The sequence below is a fragment of the Alosa sapidissima genome, chromosome 12 (assembly GCF_018492685.1).
Source record: "Alosa sapidissima isolate fAloSap1 chromosome 12, fAloSap1.pri, whole genome shotgun sequence".
NCBI lineage: Eukaryota > Metazoa > Chordata > Actinopteri > Clupeiformes > Clupeidae > Alosa > Alosa sapidissima.
This window is the reverse complement of record NC_055968.1, coordinates 16464441-16490293: the sequence shown is the minus strand read 5'-3', so window position 1 is coordinate 16490293 and position 25853 is coordinate 16464441. Positions and strand designations below refer to the sequence as shown.

At 41.9% G+C, this 25853-nt stretch overlaps 4 protein-coding genes and 1 long non-coding RNA gene across 9 annotated transcripts in view; 4 read left to right on the top strand and 1 right to left on the bottom strand.

Annotated features, from left to right (window-relative positions):
- elovl1b (ELOVL fatty acid elongase 1b) overlaps positions 1-2287 on the bottom strand; it is a 32652-nt gene extending 30365 nt beyond the window's left edge. Inside the window, exon 1 of one of the 2 annotated variants that reach the window (XM_042056279.1) lies at positions 2269-2287. The gene's annotated coding sequence lies outside the window, so the exon portion shown is untranslated. Of the gene's footprint in view, positions 1-1699; positions 1798-2268 lie in introns of those variants that run through there. The other variant, XM_042056278.1, reaches the window with a different exon arrangement.
- Positions 1797-2735, top strand: LOC121677526. Its single transcript, XR_006021020.1, has 3 exons — positions 1797-1873; positions 2385-2473; positions 2622-2735. It is a non-coding gene; the product is annotated as an uncharacterized LOC121677526 (long non-coding RNA).
- A 144-nt stretch (positions 2736-2879) lies between these two features.
- On the top strand, positions 2880-12534 carry mob3c (MOB kinase activator 3C). 4 transcript variants are annotated; one of them, XM_042056653.1, is made up of 5 exons: positions 2880-2957; positions 4135-4403; positions 10276-10792; positions 11388-11590; positions 11798-12534. In XM_042056653.1, exons 3-5 carry the CDS (start codon positions 10375-10377, stop codon positions 11831-11833), a joined length of 657 nt encoding a protein of 218 aa, XP_041912587.1. In that variant the 5' UTR covers positions 2880-2957; positions 4135-4403; positions 10276-10374; the 3' UTR covers positions 11834-12534. The 4 variants fall into 4 exon arrangements, with proteins under 4 accessions (XP_041912587.1, XP_041912585.1, XP_041912586.1 ...); XM_042056651.1 differs by lacking the exons at positions 2880-2957; positions 4135-4403 and adding an exon at positions 7748-8142; XM_042056652.1 differs by lacking the exons at positions 2880-2957; positions 4135-4403 and adding an exon at positions 8149-8710.
- Positions 12535-12929: 395 nt separating this feature from the next.
- Positions 12930-21484, top strand: mknk1 (MAPK interacting serine/threonine kinase 1). Its single transcript, XM_042056649.1, has 14 exons — positions 12930-13018; positions 13823-13885; positions 14804-14897; positions 15017-15118; positions 15309-15406; positions 15546-15625; positions 15723-15796; positions 15904-16008; positions 16105-16160; positions 16863-16958; positions 17848-18042; positions 18594-18758; positions 19018-19061; positions 19387-21484. The coding sequence occupies exons 1-14, from the start codon at positions 12971-12973 to the stop codon at positions 19607-19609; spliced, it is 1443 nt and encodes a 480-aa protein (XP_041912583.1). The 5' UTR covers positions 12930-12970; the 3' UTR covers positions 19610-21484.
- A 934-nt stretch (positions 21485-22418) lies between these two features.
- On the top strand, positions 22419-25595 carry LOC121677729 (transmembrane protein 275). Its single transcript, XM_042056648.1, is given in 3 exon segments — positions 22419-22912; positions 23824-24262; positions 24264-25595. Coding segments are annotated over 2 exon segments (630 nt in total). The 5' UTR covers positions 22419-22912; positions 23824-23957; the 3' UTR covers positions 24589-25595.
- The last annotated feature ends 258 nt before the right edge of the window (positions 25596-25853 follow it).

Sequence of the window (25853 nt, the reverse complement as noted above, 5' to 3'; positions counted from 1 at the left end):
GTTTTATGTGTGTGTGATTCACAATACATGCAATAGTTGCACATCTTAAATAATAAATGTTAAATCATGTTAAATATGTCAAAATATATATTACACTTAATTATGAGTTAAACATATGTATGAAAAAACATCATTTATGTAGGAAAATGCAGTTTCTATCATATAGTATGACAAATAAATCATATGGTGTGACGAGAAAACCCGGTCACACTATATGATATGGGGTCACACCATATGAGGTTTAATGCACTTAGCATGACATTAAGCAATGTGCTTTTATGCTAACATCCTAAAACCATGCTAACTGCAATATGACAATATAGTTTTAAAGGTAATATTGACTGAAAAGTCATTTCATTTGGCCATTTTTGTGTAAAATGCGTCACACCAAAAGACAGTGCAAAAGGGAACTGAAGCAGGAGTGCCGGATATACTTAATTTTTTTAAAAACATGAAGAGAGAAAACTCACCTTGTAACTTTCAGTGTCCTTCTGAGGTGTTGTTCTTCCTCCTGAAAGAAGGAGGACCCCTACTCCCCAATGGTCTCCAGACAATTGCCCATTTAAAAAAAGTAATATGGCGTCACACCATATGATATCCATTTCTGGGACAAAGTGTTTTAGTTAAGGGTGGCTTCACAATATTATGCCTGAACTTTTAGTCAAGCAGACGCACAAGTAGGCATCTGGGTTATCAATATATGATTGAATAAACAGAAAATGAATTCATTTTCTTGTTTTTATTCAAAATCAAAATTTGTGAAATGTGCTTGGGACAGTCATGCCCTATGAGCTTTTTCTGGTTTGGCTGAAAATTGTGAAAAAATGGTGCTCTGTATGTTCATATAAAACAGCATTTTCTGAACAATATCACCATAGTTTTTTTTATAATTTACCTATCTTTGACACATTGGACCAAAAAAAGGCCATGTCATGTCAACCACCCACCAACATACCATACCATAAAAATTTCTTCATCCTCGGTGCCACGGTTTAGGTAGTTATTTAGGAAAAACTGCATTTTTTGGGTTTCGGGGGGCCCAGCGCGGAGGGGAAGTGGCCCCCCGGGACCAAACGAACATTTTCCGTAAAAGTCTAGTGGGGCTACATACCCACCAAATTTCATGTGGCCCAGTGTTTCGGTGTCCCGGGTATCGTTGACCAAAAATTCAGGAAGTAGATGAGGAAGAAAAAAAAACTTTGACAATCACTATATGACCGCTTCGCTAGCGGCGGTCATAATTATACATTCACCAATAACTCACCCTTTGCTTTTGCTTAGATGTGCTGGATATAATGGACCCATTTTTGACAGTTGACAGTTCTAGGATATAAGAGGGGTAGCCTATATAGTCATCTATTGCACTTTTGTACAGAATTAGGATCAAAATAAGCATTTGGCTCTTTACTGGACCAAAACCATTTGGACCTAGCCTATGGTCTCATCATTCGGGTGCTTTTGTTTTCATGATCTCGTTCCCAAGACTTCTTTGCCATTGCCTTACCATCAGTTAAAATTAGATGAATGATGTGTGGTTGTTCCCACCACCAAAAATGTGAAAGCTCATTTCGATCTAAAAGATAACTTAAACTCTAAACTATCCAGGTCATGCGGGTTACGAGTAATTTCACACAGGAAAGTAGGTCTGCAGCCATCTACAACAGGTGACGCTAGCGCTTTTCCGGTAGTGTTTGCTTACAGTATATTCAATGTGCAGTCGCTTCCCTCCTCTTTCTCGACCCTGTGTCGTCTCTTTTACTGTGAGAAAAGATCGGTGTCATAAGCAGCGATAGCCTATGATGGATGACAGCAGATGAATTCTGCACTAGTTGGCGCACCTGAAAACGAAGACAGGTGAACTCATTCGAAAGAGGTGTGAAAAGCTTGCTTATGTCTAAACTAGAGTTAAACAGCTAGCACAGAGATGCCAAACCACATTGAACGAAACGCTATGTTGAATTATTACCGTTATTTATTTGCATTATCAACAAACGCATAGGCTACACCCCCCTTCTTAGAGATATGGAAAGCCGAGTTTTAAATATGTTCCCAAATTCAGAGATGACCTGAACAAGATTATTCATCCTTTATATGAAGACGATTGGTAGCCTACCTTGATCAGACCCTGTTAACTTAGGTGACATCTAGCAGCGAACTCATTGTAAACATTACGTTGGCTGGTGTTTTAACCACAATCCGGACTAAACAACAACACAAGTCTGTGCGTAATAATTGATAATTAGCCTACATTTCAAAGATGCCACGTACCTTGAGTAAAAGCGATGCACTTGGGGTGGAAACTGTCGCGACAGGGTGGCCTACGTAATAGCTCACTTCCTTCTCACAAGTGATTCCCTGCCTCCACTTCCCTTCACATTTTGTAGCCTCTCAGACCCATAGACAGACCCAACCCTTTGAAACAGGAAAGGGCAGCCAACACAGGAAGCCCAGGAGCCATTCAGAGTTTATTTAGGTAAACAGAACATTTATTGAAAGATTGCCTACACGAAATATGCATAACAAATTTATTCTATAACTCTTTTGAACAGTCAGTGGTACAGATTTAATCTTTTTTTTTAACGGTGCACATCTTGTATCTGATATATAAAGAAATTCAACAGATAATTCTGAAAATGAATGTCAACTGAATGTGGTGCTTTGCAAGTTCAACATACAGTTGGTAATGTATGTTTATCTTTGGATGTGTTGCCCTCCAAGGTTGCTTTGTTGATAGTTTTGAATGGTAATACTTGTAGGCTCGGTTGTTGATTGGTTGCTGTGGGAAATCCCCTACCTATAACACTAGAAATTTAACACCTCTCCTGTGTATATCTGAAGTTGGACTGCATTGTTGGAGCCGCTCAGAAGCCAGTGTGTGGCTCATGACACCCTGCATTCCATCCTTTGGTAGGCCTACTGAACATTAGTTTGGTTGACAAGGATACTTTAAAGGTGAGGTGAGTGAAGGAAGTCTTAATTTATGTTTATATTTAAATGTATTAGCAGATGCTTTTCCCCCAAAACAATGTTATATTTTAACCAAGGACCAAAATACACCAGGGAGGTAGTTCACCCCTCCCCTCAGTATTCCCAGAGAAACTCCACACAGCGTTTTGTTTTTGTTTGGGGGACAGGCTGCCCCCACTTTGTTTGTTTCCAGTTTTCGGAGCTGGCTGCCTTCAGAGACCGGGGTTCTATGAACTCATGGAATGGGCAGCTAGTGGGTCGTGAGAAGACCATTGCTGAATGTTGTATGCTTGAAATCGAGTATGATCGATTGCTGACTAGGCCTTAATACTTGACCTTGAAATTAATTTGATTGTGGGCCGTCAGTCCTCCTGGCTACTAGACAATGACATGTCAAACTCAGCATTACTCTTTTGGACAAAAGTTTCTGCCATAACCATAACCATACTCTCTCATTAGGCTGGTTGTAAATAGCCCTAAGCAGGTAAGAGGTTTGGAGGCCTGTTTCCTCTGCTTTAAACTATAGACCTAAATGCACTAATCGGTCCGGTTCCTCAGAGCAGACAGTGCAGACCCTGAAGCAGATGTGGAACTTTTAACCTCACACATTATGAAACAATAATTGTATGTATGAAACAATTATGCTGTGCTGCAATTTGCACTGCAATAAGCAAATTCAATAAAGATTCCCCAAGTGATATTTGTGTAAGTAGTCATAGTGGAAGCTTTATCCAGTGCTTTATATTAAGGGCCAATATAATCCATTTCCTAGAGCAGCCTATTAAATTTGGTCATTAGTGCGTAATTTGGTGACATTTGGTTTAGATGACTAATGATAATAACCCAGGCCGAGGGTGAGAGGGAGTGAGTGAGTGAGTGAGTGGTTTAATATGATAGGAATCAGTTCGAGGCCTAACTGCCAGTGTATCCAGGAGGTGCAGCATTAAAATCCAGGAATCAGTTTGAGGCCTAACTGCCAGTGTATCCAGGTAGTGCAGCATTAAAAGTGTGACTGACACCCCCAAGGAGGAGGGACCTCATTTTGTGAACCCTGGCATGCCCCCTTTTCTTTTAGTGTTTCAAATACCTCAGAAGTTACTGTGTCAACTGATGGATCTCAACATGAATTATTGCAACCCTCTTGTGTCTTGCACCTGTTAAGCACAGGTAGGAATCCAGCCCCATGTGTAATCGCCCTGTCAGCAAGATCGCTAATGTGCCCTCGAGATGGAGTAGGAGGTGGAGTAGTGGCTGATGTTCAACTATGTGAGTGATGGGAAGCATCGGCCAGGGTGGGCACACGTGGTGGCCAGGAGGTGCGATCAAAGACCCAATGGGCTGGGCTGAAGGCCTGGGGCCAGACTGAGTCAGGAGGACAGAGCTGACCGACTGGTTTCACTTCCTTCTATGCTGATAGCAGGAAAACTGCTCTGCAGGTTGGGATGCCACTAACCTTTCTCATAGGGCTGGGCGATATGGACCAAAAGTCATAGCCCTATATATTTAGGTTGAATATCGATATACGATATATATCCCGATATTTTTTCCGCAAAGTTAGAGCTGTAAAATGAAATGTTCAGTCAAATAGGAGTAGTAATAGGAGTACACATAAAACTGGAGTGCCTTTTTTGAAATCAAAGCTCCTTAAGGTGCACATTTAAATAAAAAAATATCTTTAAAAAAAAAAGCCTATAAAATACAATAGGCCAATCTTTTTCTGAAATAAATATATTTATATGAGAAAAGTAGCGTGCAGTTTCACAGCAGTGCAGAGAGCTCCGGTCAGCAGCTTGCGTGGAGCAAGGATCACGGCGCAAATTTGAACTATATCGATATATGCGATATGGTCTAATTCCATATCGCATTTTAAAATATATCGATATATCTTTTATGTAAGGGATAATGTATAGAACGCCGGTCATTACTGGGAAAATAAGTCCCGACAGGGCGAACCGGACGCCGACGCGCAGCGGAGGGGTCTTGTTCCGCCCTGAAGGGACTTATTTTCACAGTAATGACCGGCGTTCTATACATTATCCCGCTTATTATACGGCTACTTGCCAAAACGAAATAATAAACTCCCCACAATATGACTTTAGCCTACATAACCTAGCCTATTTGTTACCGTTCATCGTGGCATTTGCTGAGAAACAAATAGTTCGCAACAACACACGCTCCTGAACTTGAATCAAACATTCTTTAGAACACAGCTGATCAACCGTCTGCTTTCACGTTTGAATGAAGTTCCAGTCCTTGCGTAGTGATATGAAAGACGTATCAGAAGCACAAAACCCGTTGCCATTGACAGCGGTAATTATATTTGCAGCGGTAATTACATAAATTTATTTACCGCTAGAACTTTGGGAAATCCCATTCAAGTCAATGGAGCGTTCTACTAGCATTGTGATGAGCCGTATAATAAATCGATATATCGCCCAGCCCTTCTTTCTCACAATAAAAGCAAGCCAAACAAAAAGTAGACCAAAGGTAAGACGACACAGGTGTACACACAGACAAAGCTTATGCAAGCGTGTGAGTGTGGCGGTAACACACCCCGCAGACAACACTGTAAACTTGGTCAACACACAACACATTCATAAATACTAAGTAAACATAACTAAGGAAATGTTTTCTTTAATCCAGATGCTTTGTTTTATATAGGTGTACAAAGCTTTGTTTACATTTTCATTGAAGCACCATGTTTGACTATGAGGAGCATTGATGCTGATATTGATACTGATCAATAATTTGTAAGATGTATTGTTTTCATTTTAGCCAGAAAACATTTTTTTTATTTTTCTCTGTGTTGATTGACATGTCTAAAGTATGAGTATTATTGTTGCCATTAACATACTGTAAACTGTATTGGTAAACACACCAGACTACAGTTTTATGCAGGAACTAATTTTGCATTATACTGCACCTGTGCGGACAATAGTATCCTTTAATCCTTCAGAAATTGAAAATAAAAGAGGCAATTTTCTCTTCTCTTCTCTTCTCTCTTTCTCTCTCTCTTTCTCTTTCTCTCTTTCTGTGTGTGTATAAGTATAAGTATATATACTCATTTGATCCCGTGAGGGAAATTTGGTCTCTGCATTTATCCCAATCCGTGAATTAGCAAAACACACTCAGCACACAGTGAACACACAGTGAGGTGAAGCACACACTAATCCCGGCGCAGTGAGCTGCCTTGCTCAAGGGCACTTCAGCCATGGCCTACTGGTCGGGGTTCGAACCGGCAACCTTCCGGCTACAAGTCCGAAGCGCTAACCTGTGTGTGTGTGTGTGTGTGTGTGTGTGTGTGTGTGTGTGTGTGTGTGTGTGTGTGTGTGTGTGTGTGTGTGTGTGTGTGTGTGTGTGTGTGTGTGTGTGTGTGTGTGTGTGTGTGTGTGTGTGTGTGTGTGTGTGTGTGTGTGTGTGTGTGTGTAAATGGACAACAAAGTGTGTAATTAAGACACACCAAGCATAGCGAGCAATTAATCTGTTTGGGTCATCATGGCATTCGAAGCTTGTGTTTTTGTGCAGATCTCCAACATATGATTTGAAATGAGGGAAAGTCAAATAATGCCTTCAATGCCACTAATCAGCCGTCATTTGATAGTGTTTATGTCCTTGCTGACGTTGTAAAGTGTTAGAACTAGGCCTACATATAGCTCTTTTTATACACATAAGAAAGGAGTCATCATTGCTTGTGGACATACTTAAGCACGTAAAACAGCCTCCATTTATAGTTACCACGCACACACTCTCGTCAACTGTTGATGATTACCAGACATTGAAGTCGCAGGCCATAGTCAAAGTATGTGATGAGGAAATGACTCCATCTAGTGAAATGTTTAGGTATGACATGAAGTAATTCTACAATGACCGTGAAATTAGTTACTAATTTCAGTGGAATTAGTTATTTTAACATTATTTGATCATTTGTTCATAGTTGCTGATATCATTCTTCTGGTAACCCCAAAGACTGCATTTTTGGGGGAGCCAGTATTCAATTTCTACAGTACTCAGTAGAAATCAGCCATCCACTCTCTTATCTCACTGTACAACCATTCACTTGCAGTTCGGCCAGCAGTTATCAGTGCACACCTGGTCCAGTTGTGAATAGGTGTGGTATACAGCAAACACTTTCAACTCAGACACAGGGCTGGAGACTTCCTGAAACCCATACAGAAATACAGAAGAATAGGCAGGTCATTTGAACCATAGTGACCAGAACGTTGATACTATCTTTTCTTATCGTATGGTTTGTGTTGCTCGATGTTCTCGGAATATTTGTTCCAAAAAAGGGATAAACAAATGTACTCTTGACAGATTTTAGAGAGTTTATCTGATGTCATTTCACAGGAAAAATAGATGATGACTGCTCATATCTTCAGTTACATTGAAATGTGTTTTTTTTTTCATAATGAATAGTCACTGTGTTGGTGCTGAGATGCAGCAAGCGATGAGACATTCATGTTGCTTTAATCAGTATTCCTGTGAAGCCTGTGGAAATAACTTTCTCTGCCTGGGGAAGAATACTGAAAACTGAGTCTACTTTGGGCTCTGTGTGTGTATGTGCGTGTGTGTGTGTGTGTGTGTGTGTGTGTGAGATAGAGAGAAGAGAGGGATGAGAGGGGGGCACTAGAATGGGAATGAGTAAGGAGGAGCAGAAGGAGGGTCTGGGACGGCCTCTTGGTTTCACTACCCGCAACTCAGAGTTCCTCCCCCTCCCCTCCTCTCAAACTTTATAGTTCCTCTCAAGACACACACACACACACACACACACACACACACGCGCACACACACACGTACATGCACATGCATGCACGCAAGAGCACACAGTCACAGACAGTGGTAGAAGGGGGCCAACCAGACAAAATCAGGATATGACATCATTCCCAGGAAGAAAGGCCAAACAACTTTTTTTCTTCGTCTTTAACTTTTTCCCCCTCCTTTGCTGTGCTGTGGTGTGTTGTGTTGTGTGCCACTGAGTAAGTTCGGAGCCTCCTGGTCTGGTTTAGTCTGGTGCTGTCTGAAAGGGAGGGAGTGTCCGGAGGCACAAGAGGGGACAAATCAAATCAGTCTCCCGTTCGTGGGGAGTTCTATTTGAGCCACTGACACAGGAATTCTCCCGAGCCTTCCCACGACTCGCCATAACATTCCAAACCATTCAAGTGGGACTCAGGCCAGGTACTGTAGGAAAATCTCTTTTATTCTGTCTCTCTCTCTCTCTCTCTCTGTCTCTCTCTCTCCATCTTGCTTTCTTTGATGTCTTTGTCTCAACTAGCTTATCTGTTGCAGACTCACTTTTAAGGCAATAGTATGAAAGCATTCATTAACCAATGAGATTTATGAGACCTTTCAAGAATCTATATAGCTCAACTTTTGAACGTGACCAGATAAGTTGATGTCACCTCAAGAGGGGCATAATGGCTAAAACAAATGCTACTGAGGAAGAAGTTGGTCAAACTAAGCTCCAACAGACTCTGTTTTTATAAGGTGCAGGACGGCAACATTGACCCCACTCATAGCGTCAGTAAACGTGTATGTCAGAGGAGTATAACCATTTGTATTGTGGGGGAAAGAGTAAGTTTGATCAGCTGTCTGTTTAGAAAGGTTCTACATTCTCAGGCCTCCGGCTCCAGACCAGTTTCAAGATCTGGAGTTTGCAGAATCGGCGAAGACTCTTCACGAGGCTGTCACAGTGTCACTCCTCCATAAGGCTTCAGTGGAGTGCAACAGAGGGCATCACAAAAATGTATGGAAGACAGACTGTAGATGAAACTGATGAGAATTCCTTAAATAGCATACATTTGTGGAGAAGACATTATTCTGCGCAATAAAGCATTGTCCTTTGACCAGTAATGAGTGACAGAACTGCCATATGGTATGCGTCAGATAGTTTTTGTTTTGGTTGCACAAGCATGTCTTGCGCTGTTGTGGATGACTGGTCTGAGGCAGGTCTGCAGCTGATGACTTCCTAATGCATGAGCTCTCAATATCTGAATGAGTTTGAAAGACCCCAGAGAAACAAGGCTTGCTAAGGCTTTTCGGACACTCGGGCGATGGGAGAACAAACACAGGAAGTGTCAGAAAGCCGCGATGTAAAACAGGACATGGGTCTCACATGGGAATGTAGCTCTAGTAACTGTAAACTGGGGAATTTGTCAGGTCACAGTTCTCCTCCAGGATGCTGTATGATAGCATCTTTTTGTCTCTGCCATTTATCCTTATCACACAGCACAGTAGTTTGTTTATTGTTTATCTTATCTGGATTGTTTTCTCCTTAATATCCATCTGATGGCCCTAGAAGGCAGTACTTGTTCACATACTGGGGGCTTTGCTCTATACATACCACCCTATCCATCTTACAGGTCCAAAGGGTACCAAATGGGTAACTGGTACGTACACCCCTCCAGATTAAAGCTTATTTGCTATCTCAAAAGAATTAGACATTTCTCATCCCTTTCCCTGATTGTAATCTAATGATTTCCCTCTTTAACATTTGCTGTGCCATGCAGAATTGTCAGATCCATTTGAGGCGATTTGATTGCTGTTGATCCCTTGGGAAGGCTAATGTGTAGCCATTATCTTCCTGATAGACTCCAAGCTAATTGCTGTTCAGAAAGGGCCCATATCAAGAGCATCACGGCTGTTTTGTCATTCAGCCTTGCCTTCTTTGCTTTGCTGTTTTCTGCTGAGGTCTGTAATGTAATGTAATGTGTTTAAGGTTTCTGACATGTGCTCTGTACACATAAACACATCACTGCTTTCTGTGTGAGCTAATACAAAGGAGGTTAAGAGAGAAGACAGAAGGGAATAAGATATATTGTGCTTACAGATAAAAACAGCTTACTCCATGGGTATTCATGGACACATAGCTCTGAAAAGCATGCCTCTAATTTACTAAATTACGTATGAAGCCCTGTGTAGATTGGACAGCTCTATTTTTGTGCTTGGAGTTATATCCTAATTTCATTTCAGATCTTGTGACAATCGCAGAAAAGATGTTTAGGGTAATCTACTATAATCCTTTAAAACATGTGAATACCATCTGATTCTCAAGACACAACCTTATATTAAGCTATATCATAAACTTTATTTTGTTGGTATAAATATATCAACTATATTTATTTGGTACTTTTAGGTTGAAAAAAAACAATGGATGGCATCAGTAGTGATTCAAACATATTTTGACTTTTGTCTTGATTCTTGACTTGCAAATTAATCATTGAAGGAAATTATAGAACTTCAAAATTGTTTGAAGTTTATGTGATACTGTGTTTCTTTCAATGTATCAACATGTGTCTTATTTCCACTTAGGGAGGGTCCTGTTGCTTCCATTGTCCACAGCATGAGATAACATTTCTGAAAGCGCTCTTCACAACATTCCTGTTGTTCTACTTTGGCAAAAAAAACAAGATGAACCTCTGCCTTGGGCAAGTGTTCAGCAAAGATAAGACATTCAGGCCGCGGAAGCGCTTCGAGCCTGGCACGCAGAGGTTTGAGCTGTACAAGAAAGCCCAGGCCTCACTCAAGTCGGGCCTGGATCTGCGCAAAGTGGTTCAGCTGCCTGAGGGCGAGAGCCTCAACGACTGGATTGCCGTGCATGTGGTGGACTTCTTCAATCGCATCAACCTCATCTATGGCACGGTCAGTGAGTTCTGCTCCGAGCGCACCTGCCCTATAATGTCCGGCGGCCCGCGCTACGAGTACCGCTGGCAGGATGGTGACCACTACAAAAGGCCCACCAAGCTACCCGCGCTGATGTACATGAACCTGCTCATGGACTGGATCGAAACACTCATCAATAACGAGGACATCTTCCCCACAAGAATAGGTGTGTGTGTGTGTGTGTGTGTGTGTGTGTGACGTTTACAATTTTGTTTTTGAATTTCCAATTAACCTCGGAGGTTGGAGGCTTGTCATGGCAGTTGACAAGTGGACACAGCAAATCACTGATGGTCAAGCCCCAAGAGGCTGCTGTTAGCTCTGAGGCACTTGACGTCAGTCCAGCAAAAGGCCAACAGCACATCAGATTGGTTATGTAAATTATTCCATGAGTGGGCTGTGATGCTTTGGCACTGAATGAATCGAGACTGACAGTCATGTTCTGTGTGTGTGTGTGTGTGTGTGTGTGTGTGTGTGTTTGTGTGTGTGTGTGTGTGTGTGTGTGTGTGTGTGTGTGTTTGTGTGTGTGTGTGTGTGTGTGTGTGTGTGTGTGTGTGTGTGTGTGTGTGTGTGAATGACTATGTATGTCAAAGTGGAGTCACAAAGAGGTTAATTACACAGTGGTCAAATGACATTTGAAACAAATTGTCATCTAGGAGTCAGTTACAGATGTGACATAGAGCCTATTTTTATGTGTTTGTTTGTTTGCTTGTTTGTTTTTCATTGCATTCCTCCCAATGTAACATGGGATTCTCTTTGTTTAGGTGTTCCTTTCCCAAAGAACTTCCAGCAGGTGTGCAAGAAGATCTTGAGCCGACTGTTCCGAGTCTTCGTCCATGTGTACATCCACCACTTTGATGTTATTTGCAGTATGGGGGCAGAGGCTCACATAAACACCTGCTATAAACACTACTACTTCTTCATCTCTGAGTTCAGCCTCATCGAACACTCAGAGCTTGAGCCTCTGGTGAGTGGGATATGAACAATGGGATATTTAGAGATTATTGTACCATGGGCAGACATTTGGGTTTAGGTGCAGACCAGACATATTACAAAAGTAATTATGTTTATTGATAATTGTCTATGTTTATTGTATAAAAGATGATTTTTGAACATTTGCCTTACTCTGAAGTGAGTAGCTGTTCAGATTATTTTGATGTTGTTTCTAATCTAGATTTATCCTATATCTTCCAACAACAGAAAGAAATGACAGAAAAAATCTGTAACTAATGAGCAAGTAACTCATGGAACCTTAAAGGACCAATGGACCACCAGCATCACACCAAAAAACGAAGATCCAAGCAAGCGGACAGTAGGTCTAGCATAGGCCTATACTTCAGGAGACCTAGGCTAATTCATTCTGATGATGGCTTGCCTTTTTCTTGACTTTCTTATTACAGTGATAATACTTTATTGATGCTGTTTCTGAAACTGTGGTATCCTCTGCTGTTTCTTAAACTTTGGTGTCTTTTTTCCAGCTTATTTATGCATGTTAAGTTTCAGTACATTTTTGGACAGCAAATGTGATTTAGTTTTTTTCATATAAAATGTTTTTTTTTTCTGCATGACTTTTATAGCAGAAATGATGAGCCGAAATTCTTAAACTACAGAGCCTACACTTGAATCATTAACATTCCAGTGTTGTATGACACCATTTGGGATAGGCACAGCGAACAGTGACAACAGGCTACCAAGACAGTTGTTTCCACTTAAGTGTTCATCAATATGTACTTGTTCTAGAAGTGCCAGATATCCAGTAGGCTGGTTTTATTTATTGTTCAGATTAAATCTCAGCTAACCTTCAATTGTTGATTTTGGTACCATGCTTAAAAAGCAGTGTGTAGGCCTAATGTATAATTTGTCATGTTGTTGTTGTTATTGTTGTTTTTAATAATAAATGCAGTAGCCTAGCCTGTTAATTGTATTGTCTGAATATGTCTACGCACACACACACGACTGAATTCTTATGAGGAAGAAGAATGGGGGTGGTGACATGTTGATAAACATTTTACGTTATAGGGCGGTTTCACTGCCTTTATTTAGCACTGAATCAGTTTGGCCTACGTGTGAACCTTTTGTATTCTAGTGACACCTTAACATTCTCCAATCCCATCTCAACAACACCTGTAGAAACCTGTCTGTGATGATGTAATGTAGAGGTCTGACTTGCAACCTTCTAGCGACATCGACGTGTACTTTCCCCAAATATGACGCAGAATCATTCTCTGTGTTGGACCAATAGGAATCAGGAATTCTCCACAGGGGTGGGACTGAATGATGTTTTTGCTTTTGCCGTTCATCTGCAGCGCGCGCCAGGAATCACGAACAGAGACGCAATGCACAGGGAATGGCAGAGGGGCTCACTATCGATTCATTTGGACATTCCATATCTCAGGTTTGATTTATAACTTAAACTAAATAAGTATATTATAATAAAGCAGACTTATATTATAAATGCAATTGTTGTAAATACGATATCTAACTGTCGTTGTGACTGATAAATCGTTGAGATTATGCTATGTTATGCTAACGGCCGTTATGAGGACGGACGGACAGACTTCAAATTAGTCGGTCATCATTTGTTCATTGGTTATTTTATTTTGGTTCAGATTTACACTATATATACTATGTAGTGATTTTCATACGCGTAGTTTATTAACAGTTCATGTAGTGGTCAGTAGAAGTGGCTTTAGTAGAAGCGCCCCGCTCTAGCAAATCCATTTACTGGGCTATTCATTCTGAGATTAAAGAGTCCGTTATCTCCTAAACCATATATTCTTAGGTAGTCCAAACCTCACACGGGGGAAAAAATGTAGCTAGCCAGCAAACATTAAGTTAACTTGCCTACCTAACGATCGCCAGTGCGACAAGTGGTTTGAGAGGTTAACGTAACCTACCAAGTTTGCTAGCTACGGGATTACTATTAATACATTGCCAGCTAACGTTACTTGCTACACTGAGCTAATTTACATGTTTATTCTCAGACCCCTGCCAATTCTTAGTTTGGTAGGAAGGTTTATAGAGTTTAATTCAAAAGTTTAGCATATCTCGCGGGAAAGTGTTAAAGGGTTAAAAGTCAGTTATCTGTGAAATACTTTGCATCGCAAAGGTTGCAAGCCAGTGCCTGCATCACGGTAGTAATTTATCTTCAAATCTCCCGTTGCCTGTGGCTGATTCGGGACTGTTCTTTGTGTTGCAGTTAGCAGGGATGGTGAGGCACAGCCAGATTGCCGAGCTGCAGGCTTTCCAGTATTCCCTTCAGGTAACATTCAGTAAATCTACTGTGTGACATTCCAGTTTTTACCATGCCCATGTCAAAAGTGTATTTGTTGGTCAATGTGTAATGTAGGCTAGTTCTACTAACTCTAACTGCTAACTGAATTGTGGCTGCCTAACAGTATTTTACACTGACAATCCATTCAATCCACTACACAAACCTGTAATCTAATGTTTTTATGGCCTTGGTTGCCTTTTAAACAAATATTGATTGTATAAATCAATCTTTGAAGGTATCACCTAATTTTTCCCATGGAAAGGTTATATCATAAATAAATAACTGACTTGGCCAGAGAGCCTCTGTAAGTTCACTTTATCTGGCGGCCCTGTCTAACTTCCTGTAAACTCACGCAACACTGTGGCAGGCCTAACATACTGAGTTTGAGGAAAGTATTGCATCAGCAGAGGTCATCAGCATATCTGAGCGGAAGTGTTAACACACTCTCTTTGATGCCCTGAAAGTGCAAATATTACCAGGAATCTCCCCGGGTCAATTTAGGACTGACTCATAATCTCCTCCTCACCTCATCTCCCATCACTTTACTGCCTTTGGATGTCTGCCATGTAAATAGATGGTCTTCTTTTAACGTCACAGACTGGGCTGTGCTGCTCTTTGTAATTACACAGCTCACTGGCTGTTTGTATCCAGAATATAGCTCCCCGCAGTTTATGAGTTTGCTGCAATACAGAGCTGGAACTTTGTCGTTTATTGTTCGTACTATGAAACCTCACACAATGCTGGCTGTTATTCTTGCTCTTTATTTTCACTTTTTGTTTTCCCCCTCTCACTTTTTAACACCATCACTCTCTCCCTCTCTCTTTTCTTGACTTGTTATATTAGGGCTCCCACATATGTGTGTAACTTGCGTTTACTTTCTCTCCTGCATCCCTCTTGCCTCCTCAGAGCAACTCTGCGGCGTCAGGCTCAGTGGGGGATTGCCTACAGGCCGGTGGTCCCTCTGCTCAGGAGCCAGCTTGCTTCCCCCAGGCCTCCACAGGTATCCCCTCACACCAGCCAGCTTCTGAAAATGAGCTTTTACCTTTGCCCAGACACATCTCAGGGCAGACTCTGAATGTTTTCTTTTCTTTTCTTTCTTCGTCGTCTTGTTGTTTCTAGCCATGGAGGCCAGCAAGCCTGTGGACATTGCGGAGCATCCTATGCGGAAGAAGAAGAAGAGGAGGACCAGAGCCACAGACAGCTTCAGTGGAGCATTTACTGGTACGGATTTTAGGAAAGGCTATCATCTCAGAGATTGGACTGGAAATTTTGTTTTTGGTCAATTTGCACCATGTTCACAGTTGGGTGCTTAAGAAATGTTAACATTGGAATTATGTTATCTTATCCTGAAGTTCTTTTGAAAGGTTAAAGGTCATGTTTTTTTTGCCTCCTCCTCTCTCCCCTCCTGTAGATCTGTACAAGCTGACTGAAGAGATGCTCGGACAGGGAGCCTACGCCAAGGTGCAAGGTTGCATAAGCCTGCAGAATGGGAATGAGTATGCTGTGAAGGTGAGCGTCTGTTTGATCAAGGCCGTAGGTTCCCTTACATAAAACATGGCACCTATCTTTCTTTCGGCGAGTGGAAAATATGATTATTTGTAACCCTTGATCCTCGTGCTAACCAGTGGTGTGTCATTGCCTGTTGTAGATCATTGAGAAGAAGGCTGGACACAGTCGCAGCCGGGTTTTCAGGGAGGTGGAAACACTCTACCAGTGCCAAGGCAACAAGTAAGAGCTCTTTAACTGTTTACCAAGATAAGCTAACTCTTAAAGCTGTCACATTCATGGGGATGTGTTTATTCATGCTGAGTTTTTGTGGTCCTAGGAACATTCTGGAACTAATTCAATTTTTTGAAGATGATAATTGCTTCTACTTGGTGTTTGAGAAGTTAAAAGGAGGTATGTTCTACGTTTATTCAGGCTACCAGAGACACTACTTTATTACATATCACATTGTAGTACTGTACTGTTTATATAACATTTAACTTATTTTTTTCTATGTGAAGGATCTATTCTGACCCACATCCAGAACCGTAAGCACTTTGATGAACGGGAGGCCAGTCGAGTGGTTAGGGATATAGCTAAAGCGCTCGACTTCCTTCACACCAAAGGTAGAAATTGTGCAAGTTTCCTGTGTGAGCTGAACATAATATGCAACATATATTTGCAATCTTCAGTTTTGTAATATGTGTGTGTCATGTACACAGGTATTGCTCATCGTGACCTCAAGCCTGAAAACATCCTGTGTGAATACCCTGACCAGGTAAAAGGCTTTCAACTGCAGATTGCTAACTCCTATAAACTATCCAACTGTCCTCTCTAGTAGTAAATGTTGCAGAGTTCAGGTGAAATAAAATTCAATTGATACTATGGACAAGATGTGACACGACAACATTTTGCTACGAAGTCGGTCACAGCACTTCTGAGGAATTTTGGGCTAGTTGAAAGGCTTGGCAGTTACCATCATTCTCAGTTTCAGTTACACTCTTTCCAACCACACTCGCCACATCAGAGACAACTGCTGCTTCATCTTTTGCAACTGTAATCTGTCTTACACAATTTGAGCATGTTGAGTAGGGTGGCAATTGACAGTATTTTCATTCTTGATTTAATCTGTTTCTTTTCTCAATTTCCTCGATGACTCAATTCATTGTGTGGTCTGTAAACTGTCAGAAAATGGTGCAAAAGTTCAATGATTTGAGTGATCAGTGTTTACAAAAACCAAAGAATTGGCCCCAAAGGTTTTAATTTGCCAACAAACCAGAGATATTCAGTTTACTGTCACAGAGGAGTAAAGAAATCAGAAACTATTCATTTTAACAAATTTAAGAAGCTGAGATCATTGTCTGATTAATCCATTACCAGAATAGTCAGCAATTAATTTAATAGTTAATTTTCTACACTCTAATTGTTGAGCATGTATATATTAGTGTGTAACTCCATGTGATGTTCCCTTCTCGCGCAGGTGTCTCCAGTGAAGATCTGTGACTTTGACTTGGGGAGCGGTGTGAAGTTGAGCAGTGCCTGTACCCCCATCACCACCCCTGAGCTCACCACACCTGTAAGTCCCTGCTTTCTGACTGTAACGAGGTTTAAAGGAGCTATGGGTCGAATTTAAAGTAAAGGCCGCACAGGTGAAGTAGTAGCAGAAAATTATAGTCATTCTGTGTAAACTAGCAGTGACGATGAAAAGGCAGAGGTTATACTGTCGTTTCTCAACTATTAGCTGCGGCTTATACATTGATTTTGCAAAATGTCTTCAGCTATGACGTTAATAATACACGGGGGGCAGTTAACCCATTCGTGCTGATGCTCCCGCTGGTTGCTGCGTAGCGCAGCATGCTTTTTATTTCATGTTTCTAGGTGTGCAGAGGCTTAGATAGTAAGGTTTTGGTAGACGTTGACAATTCTTAGTATTTTTTCAGAAAACCCTCAGGAAATAAGGTTATTTAGTCTAGAATGCCATAGGATTCTATAGGCGTTTTTAGCAGGCATTTCAGGAGTAAATGGGTTAATATGGTATTGATATGGTTTTGTTTCTTTTAACTTGCATAAAACACTGTCCTGCGGCTTATACACAATGCGGCTGATACACAGGAAATTACTGTAGCCTAATTATGGGAAATGACATAAAATATGGTATGTGACCTACATATCTGCTGTATGCTTAAATTTAGCAGATGTTTCCGTTAAGTAGTTTCCTCTTGCAGGACTTGAATTTGACTTGCTGTACGAGTTTGAGAAGCAAAGGTTTTTGGTCAGTATTTTAAAGTCTTAGTCATTTTGTGAGGACAGTGAAGCTAGTTAACCAACAAAAAATGTACATGCTCCTGGATACATGCAACAGAAATATTTGATATTTGTAATATATCATCTGTTCATATGAATGACCGGAAATAAACACTTGCCCCTTTGCTCCCTCAACCATTCGTACTTCCTTCTGCCAACAGTGTGGGTCTGCAGAGTACATGGCCCCTGAGGTAGTGGAGGTGTTCACAGACGAGGCCTCGTTTTACGATAAACGCTGTGACCTTTGGAGCCTAGGGGTCATCCTCTACATCTTACTGAGCGGGAGCCCCCCCTTCACCGGTCACTGTGGGACGGACTGCGGATGGGACCGCGGAGAGGCCTGTCGCGCCTGCCAGGTATGATGTCCTACTTTTGACCTTGCGTTGTTTAATCATGAGGGAGAAAATGTGGATTTAATTGTGGGTTTAAGTGTACGTATAAATGTGGATTTAGGTGCAGATTAATGGGATTTAAAATTCCTTCATCAATCATAAACGCCTGCCAAAAAGCCGAGCCGGAAAAGGGATGGGAAATCTCTGGCTAAAAATGTCCCATCTGGCTCTGTGTGGTGACTCTTTATCTTCCAAGGTAGTGAGGATTTGCTACATAGCAACATCTGTGGGGTATAGGCAGACTGCGTGAATTTGGTGAAAGGTTGATCATTTTGCTCAATAGTCATGTTTGGCTGGAATCCTCAATGGCTCGATTTCAGCCCCTATGTTGTTCCCGGAACATTGTGTTTCCCAGAACACTTACAAAATCATGACTGTGTATGAACAGGCGTGGTGTTTGTTTGTTTGTTTTTAAAGACAATAGCCATTTGCCAGTTTTCTGAATTTGCCAAAAATTGTACATGATTATAATCACGGACCGCACCTTTTATGTGGACTATCGTTTCTTTTTCCAGAACAATCTGTTTGAGAGCATCCAGGAGGGGCAGTATGAGTTTCCAGATAGGGACTGGGCCCACATCTCTGATGGGGCCAAAGACCTCATCTCCAGGCTGCTGGTGCGAGATGCAACACTGCGCCTCAGCGCTTCCCAGGTCCTACAGCACCCTTGGGTGCAGGGAGTGAGTACAGAGCCTGGCTTGTGCTTGTGTTTACATAAACACCGGGCATTGCTGTAAAAGAGCTTAATGCTTAGTCAATTTTCCCTGAATAAACAATGGTTGATGATTATGATGATAATGAGTCATAATTGGCAGATGCCAGGTCCAATTTGTTCCCAAAGCATCTTACAATATTAATTTGTTATGTTATCTATGTACCTTCCATTGAATCATTCCATAATCCTTGAACTGTCACTGTTTCTGTCCCATTGTGTTCTAGACTGCTCCAGAGAGAGGCCTTCCAACTCCACACATCCTTCAAAGGTAATTTTGATACTTTAACATTCTTTGATTTTGGAGTTCATGCAGAAAGCATGCTCATTTTCAATCGACTCTTCATGCTATCTTACAACTAAGTTTTTTTTTTTTTTTTTTTGTGGTGTAAAAATTGGTTCCAAAATGTGGTGTTTGTGGGTCTACAATAGCAAACAAATGTGTAATATGATCTGAAACAGTTGTATTGCAATTTGGATCTAACGGAGTTGCGATAGTTGCTAATCGTGACTGCGAACAAAACCTTAGATGTTAAAAACAAAAACGGCAGCAGTTTCTTGACCTTTTGGTCCCTGTTTGTGTCAAATGCCCACAGGAACAGCAGCACCAAAGACCTGACGCAGTTCGCTGCGGATGCAATCGCCTTCAACCGGCAGCTGTCCCAGCACGAGGAGGAGTGCGAGGACGCCAGCGCCTTGGTGGTCTGCTCCATGAAGCTGTCGCCCCCCTCCAACTCCAGGCTGGCCCGCCGCAGGGCACAGTCCAACGCCCTCCGCTCCCGAGACTTCCTGCCCACGGCCGAAGAGCCCACAGCGTGAGAGGCGACCCCCCCCAACCCCCCCCAAACACACACACACACACACACACACACACACACTTCAGCCTCACCAAGTCACTAAAGAACCCCACCCAGGTGTCCTCTGCCCCTCTTCCATTCCCACCTTGCCCTGTTCAGAACTGAATTTGGATGATGCTGAGCTCAGGTTTGTGTTTGTGGGCCCAAAAGTCTTATCAGGAGACAAAAATGAAAAACAAACAAACAAAAACAAAACAGAACAACAGGTGCCCTATTTGAGCAGCTCAGTTGCTTTACACCATCTTTACTCACCTCAGGTTCTAGAATATTCTTCTCAGCTGTCATGTAAAAGGACTTAAGAGACACCTGTCGACAGTTATTTGACAAGCATTTTGATTACAGTTACTGAATGATTTTTTTTAAATTAAGCTATCTGTTAAGCAATGATATTTATTAAGCATTGCTGCAATTGTCAATAACAGCTTGGTTTTAATGATATGGCCAGTATTTGTCGGACTATTAATTCAGAAAATCCGACTGCTTTTGTTTCATATTTATTGATTTTATATAAGAGGTAAGAAAGGTGCTTGCAATGTTACGGTTGAAACGAGGAAATGTGTTTATTTTTATATAGTTGTGTTAAATTGTGTTTGTTTCTGTTACTCAAAACTGTCTGTAGCACCCCATGTTTCCAGTCCATATCATACTCCTATTGCTGAGCCTCTAGAGGGTGGCAAACAGGCCACCGTAGTCACAGTTGATGACATCAGTTGGGACAGGTGTCATTATTGTCAACCTACTCTACAACTCTTCAAAATCATTACCTCAGAATCAAATTGCACACAATTTTTTGCACATACTTTTGATATTCAAATTAATGTACAAATGTCGGCTTACTATTTTCCAAGTGGGTTGCATATTTAAGGAAGGACGGTGCCACATAGTCTTAACTGTATTTGCACACCTATGCTCACCACTAGTTTTATCAGAATATTGGGTTGTATTAGATCATAGTATGTGTTTTTACTTTATTTTTTGGTAATGGCAGTCATGGAAAGCCTCAGAAAGGCACTTACCCCCCCCCCCACCCCCCACCCCTTCTCCTCTTGAACCACAAACCTGTTTGTCTTTCCTATGTTTTGTATATATGTGTATTAGTGACACATTAATGTTGTCTTTTAATTTTAGTGCTATTTGCACACAACAAAAATTTGCCAAAGTAGGATAATTCATCTACATGGCTTCAATATTTTTTTTCTTTCTTTTATCCGAGTTATGAATGATGAACTCCACTTCTAGCTCCAGTGAAATGCTGTTGTCACCTACATTGAACGAAGGGATGAACCATGCTATTGGCCCATGTTTTACCTCTACACTAATAAAGAACCATGGGCATCAGCTGGTGAACATGAATGCACCAGCTGATGTGCATATGTTGCCTTGTGCATATGTTCCGTTTTTTTTTGGCAGATTGGTGATACTAACAGGAACCCCTACGCAAAGGCAGATGTTTTAAATGTCATACGAGTTCTCATCCTGCTCTAAATGTGCTCAAACAAAGAACACAGTGGCCCCTGCTCTGGGTCCTCTTCCGACGTTCCTCAAACAAGGTTACAGGGATTAGGCTTACACTCTCCTGAAGTTAAGTGGTCATGCCAGAACAAGTGATATTTAAACATTATTATTTGTATGTAGGCCTATTTTTATTTTTTCAAAGCCCCCTGCAGACTGGAGAGGAAGGGAGAGTTTAGAGTGTAGAAATCCTGAGAAATGCCCATAAGAGGAGTCTGATGAACCATGACACTTCCAGACGTTTTTTCATTGAAAGGTGAGGCATGACAACTGGTATTGCACTTTTGACATGGAATTATGAATAAATCATTACATCTTTTTGACAGATGCTGTATGTGTGTTTTTTCCCATTGTCAAATTGAATTGAGAATGGGCTGAACTGCAACAGTTTGAGCAAATCCGTATTTGAGGGGAAAAGTCATTCGATTGTTGAGGGCACTGATAGGAAATCTCATTTCCTACACCCAATTAATTTTATGTATAACCCACTAATGTGAACTCTGTGTACGCGGATGTCTCCCAGTTGCCATGGATACAGAATCCCTATTGCAACTAAGCAGCATTCATGGCCAGCCTCAACCCAGCAAGAGAAGGCTGTCTCAGCCCTACATTATCAGGTAGGTTATCACTATGGTGCATGTGGCTTTTCACTAAACACAACGTTGAATGAGACCAAGCATGGCTGTTTTGGAAGGCGCACTCTGAACCCAAACAGTGCGTCACATGCAGAAGACTGCATGCTGGCAATGTAGTGATCCTGCCTCAAGTTCCAACTATGAAGATTATCCATTTCTCATATATGCCTATACCACCAAATCAGCCACGGATTATTTTAGAAAGCTCACTAATATAGGGCTTACAGGTGAATTTGGTGCCAAAGTGTTGGCTAAGGCATAAGCTATCTGAAAAGGGCATAGACCGAGTCTGAGTAGGCTACCTGGGATAAAATAGGCCTACTGCAGCAGTGGTGGGGAGTAAATAGTTTTGCTAAAGAAAAAAAAACTTATTGAACGTGTTTATTTTTGAAATAATCTTTCATTCGGCTGTGGTTTTGTAGGCACACTCGATGAATGAATGGTGTGAGTGTTGTGAATGGACCAAGAACACGAAATGACTCACCTGCCCACACACGGATGAGGCAGCGGGACTGTGCAATCTTCCTAAGAAAGAAACAGAGTGAAAATACAGACACATTGACGCTGTCCTTGAGAGGGGTATACATAGAACACTAGCTGGTGATATAACCGGAGATGCTTTGTTCATTTCACAGTGCATGTTCCCATGACAGGGCGGCCTTGCAGCTTACAACCCGACATCAGTCCTCACCCTATAAGCTGGTCTAAAATGGGTGCTTCTGGACTGGTCACTATGGATGCGACACGGACCTCTTGATATTGACATAATATGATCAGATCTCAGAAATGTCAAAAATATTTCTACAAATGTGTTCAGACTGACGTCAGAAAATTCTGATCGGTTGCCCAAAGCTTCTCTGTCAACGCTGTAAGACGGCGCCTCAAGCGGTAGGTGTACGTTTCATTAATAAGGAACTCGGCGCGCGGTGAGACAGAGGCGAGAGTATTTCAGTGGATCAGATGAATAGACCGTGAGCCGTGACCAGCATCTTCATCCTCAGAAATGCACATGCTATCGCTGGAGACACCTTGAGCTGTAGCTTCACTCGTTTTCGATCAAGAAGCAAGTAGGCTATAGCTGCTTAATGGTTTGGTGGCATCATTTTTGCTGTTCCACGGTAAGTCAATAACTGACCGTGATTCTCGAGCTACTGGTGTGAAAAGAGCCTACATCAATAATTGTTGCTTCATTGAACGTTGATGTGAATTGATAGGATGTGAAGTTAGGATGATTTTGATGATTATTTTGAACTAGAGCGTGTTTTCAACATGATTTGATTTGCATATTGAATGGTGACGATTTTGCGTAAAACTGTCAGTTACGAATTTTACCAATTAACTTATGGACTGACAGACGTCCCCGACAAGAGGTTCAGGAAATGTATTGATTTTACAAGTGTGATAACACTGATGGGCTGTTGTCCACGAGGTGTCAGGTAACTAGCCTATAGTCTGACGATGAACGAATTTTCCAACTTTGAAGAGCGTGATAAATCTGATGTCAGTTGAACAAGCTATTTTCTGACATTTAATTTGAATGAAATTCGTCATTTATTCTGAAGTCTCTTTTTAAGTGTTTAACTAACCTATTTTCTCTGTGTATGCAAAATGATTATTCTGTTGTGCCCTCATTGAGTGTCATTGATTTCTGAAAGTGAGGATACAGCAATCAGTAAGATGCTATCTACACGAACACTTGTAATCTAGGACTTTGACCTCAGGAGGCTGTCAATTCTTGTATTGTTTGCATATGAAGTAGGCTAGTTACCAAAGTGACATTACCATCCAGTCCCACACTAAATAAGACTTTTATGGTACCTAATTGACTCTCCGGTTGTTCCCTTATCCAGTTATCTTGTAGTAAACTGCACTGTTATATGCCTTTCCTTTTTCTTCCAGCTTTCAATATCGCTGCATCATAAAATATGCCAGCTACTCTAAAAGGTCTCTCAAGGATAATTTGGTAGAGAGTCATTTGTTGGCTGATCTGGCTACATTGTTACTTCACGCTGTGCTCTGCCTCTGTCAGGGACTCCCACTGCCTGCATCACATGCCCAGCTCAGCTAGTCCAGCATCACATGCCCAGCTCAGCTAGTCCAGCATCACATGCCCAGCTCAGCTATTGCAGGCCATTGAGAAGATAGCCACATACTGCTACCACCATGGTCCATCCTGACAAGACCGCCCGGACCTCAGTGCCCAAGAAGGGCTCCAGGAAGCGGAAGCTGCGTCCCCAGGGCCTGCCCTCCCCGGCCCTGTGCTGCGCCTGCGGGCTCTGCATTATGCTGGCGGGCATCAACATCACCCTGGTGGGGGCCTTCGCGTTTGGCAAGTTCGTGCCCACCAAGAATCCGCCCATCATCATTGGGCCGCTGCTGCTGCTGGTGGCGCTGTCATTCTTCGCCGCGTGCTGTGTGTGCAGCCGCCGACCCCCGGCGCACGCGTCCCGTGGCAACGCGGGCGGCGGGGGGCGGTGGCGCCGACAGCTGGGGCCTGATGCGCATGGGTGGCGCGGCCTTCGAGATGGAGACGAGCGAGCACACGCTGCAGGACACCACCGCCGTGCAGCTCAGTCCCACCAACTCCCTCAGCTCCTCCAACAAGTCCAGCCCCGGCCACGACACACCTGCTGGCGACCCACCCCACCAGCTGGTCGCCACAGAGCTCAACGACTCACCGACGCCCACCGATGGTCTGATTGGCGGAGCCAACTGTGTCTCAGCCTCAGTGCCTCTCTGTCAGGAACACATAGCCGTTGAACTTGGCCCCACACATGATGCTTCTGACACATAAAGTGGTTACAGTTGCATGGGTGTCTGACATCCAGGAAAAATCACACTGTTCTCAAGCAATCTGGCTTGACTTAAAGTCTTTGGCAAAAGAAAAAAGAACTGTGATGGTTCTTTAAACATCACAAAGGTTAGGAGCAGTTGTAGTTTGCCTGGGAAAAGTACACATAGTTGCTGTAAAAATAAAATTACTTATAACACTCGTTTTAGGCAGATTTCAAGTCTCTTGTTTACAGGGATACAGAGAGATATGCTGCCTGAATTATCCTCAGACATTTTCAAACTTGCCTTACTAAGCCTCTTTCTTCTGTTGTGCTGCTGAGAAACAAGTGACTGGAGACCAGTGATATTTTCTTGTTTGGGAGTCATTGGCTCACCATGTCACCCTGACCCCACAGTGGTGAGGGGAAGAGCATGGCTCAGGAGAAAATAGTCCTTCAACAGTGATCATTCATGGACACAGGAACTGAATCTGATACAAGCCCTTTGGAAATAGGGGACATTCTACATTATGTGAAGGGGACAAAAAGAGTTCCTCTGTGCCTCCTCATTGGATGCCAAGCATTGTGGTGAAATTGGTGACACTGCTAAGCAGATATGACATTATCTGTCTGTGTCACTTGCAGCAGAAACAGAGAATGCACTTCTGTGGAAGAAGCAGGCAAAAGACTATTCTGTGTTAACACAATATGTGATGCCCATTGAAGCAAAGATTGTAATTTAACTCTATTTTGAAATGGAGGTGACTGTAATCTCAAGGTATTCACCTTAAAAAAAAGATAAGTGTGTCCTGTTTTCATTTGTGGTGAAGTACTGCCTTGCTGTTGTGAAAGCATTTTCCTCCTTTTCATTTGTTTGCCTTGTTTCATTTATTTATTTATAAATATTGTTTACTTACTATAGAAAGTGTGCTGGCAAATATGTGATGGTGTGTGATGGTCATATGCACTTCTAGTTCTATTATTGATTATGCGTTGATTAATCTAAAAATGTCCTACAAAGCATAATTGCTTAAAGCATGCAATGTCTATGTATATGTTAAGTTCTTTGTTTCAAAAAAGCTAATAAAAACACTTTCAAATTATTATTAAGACAGACACTCTTGACACACTGAGCTCTGGTGATATAAGTCTTGTCTGCTGAGACAGAGAGAGAGAGAGACATAATGATGAAATCATCTCTAGTTATATTGACAAGACCTAATAGGCAGAAATTGTGTTAGGGACAATCATTTAATTGAATGATGGCATAAATGATAGTGTGAGTGAA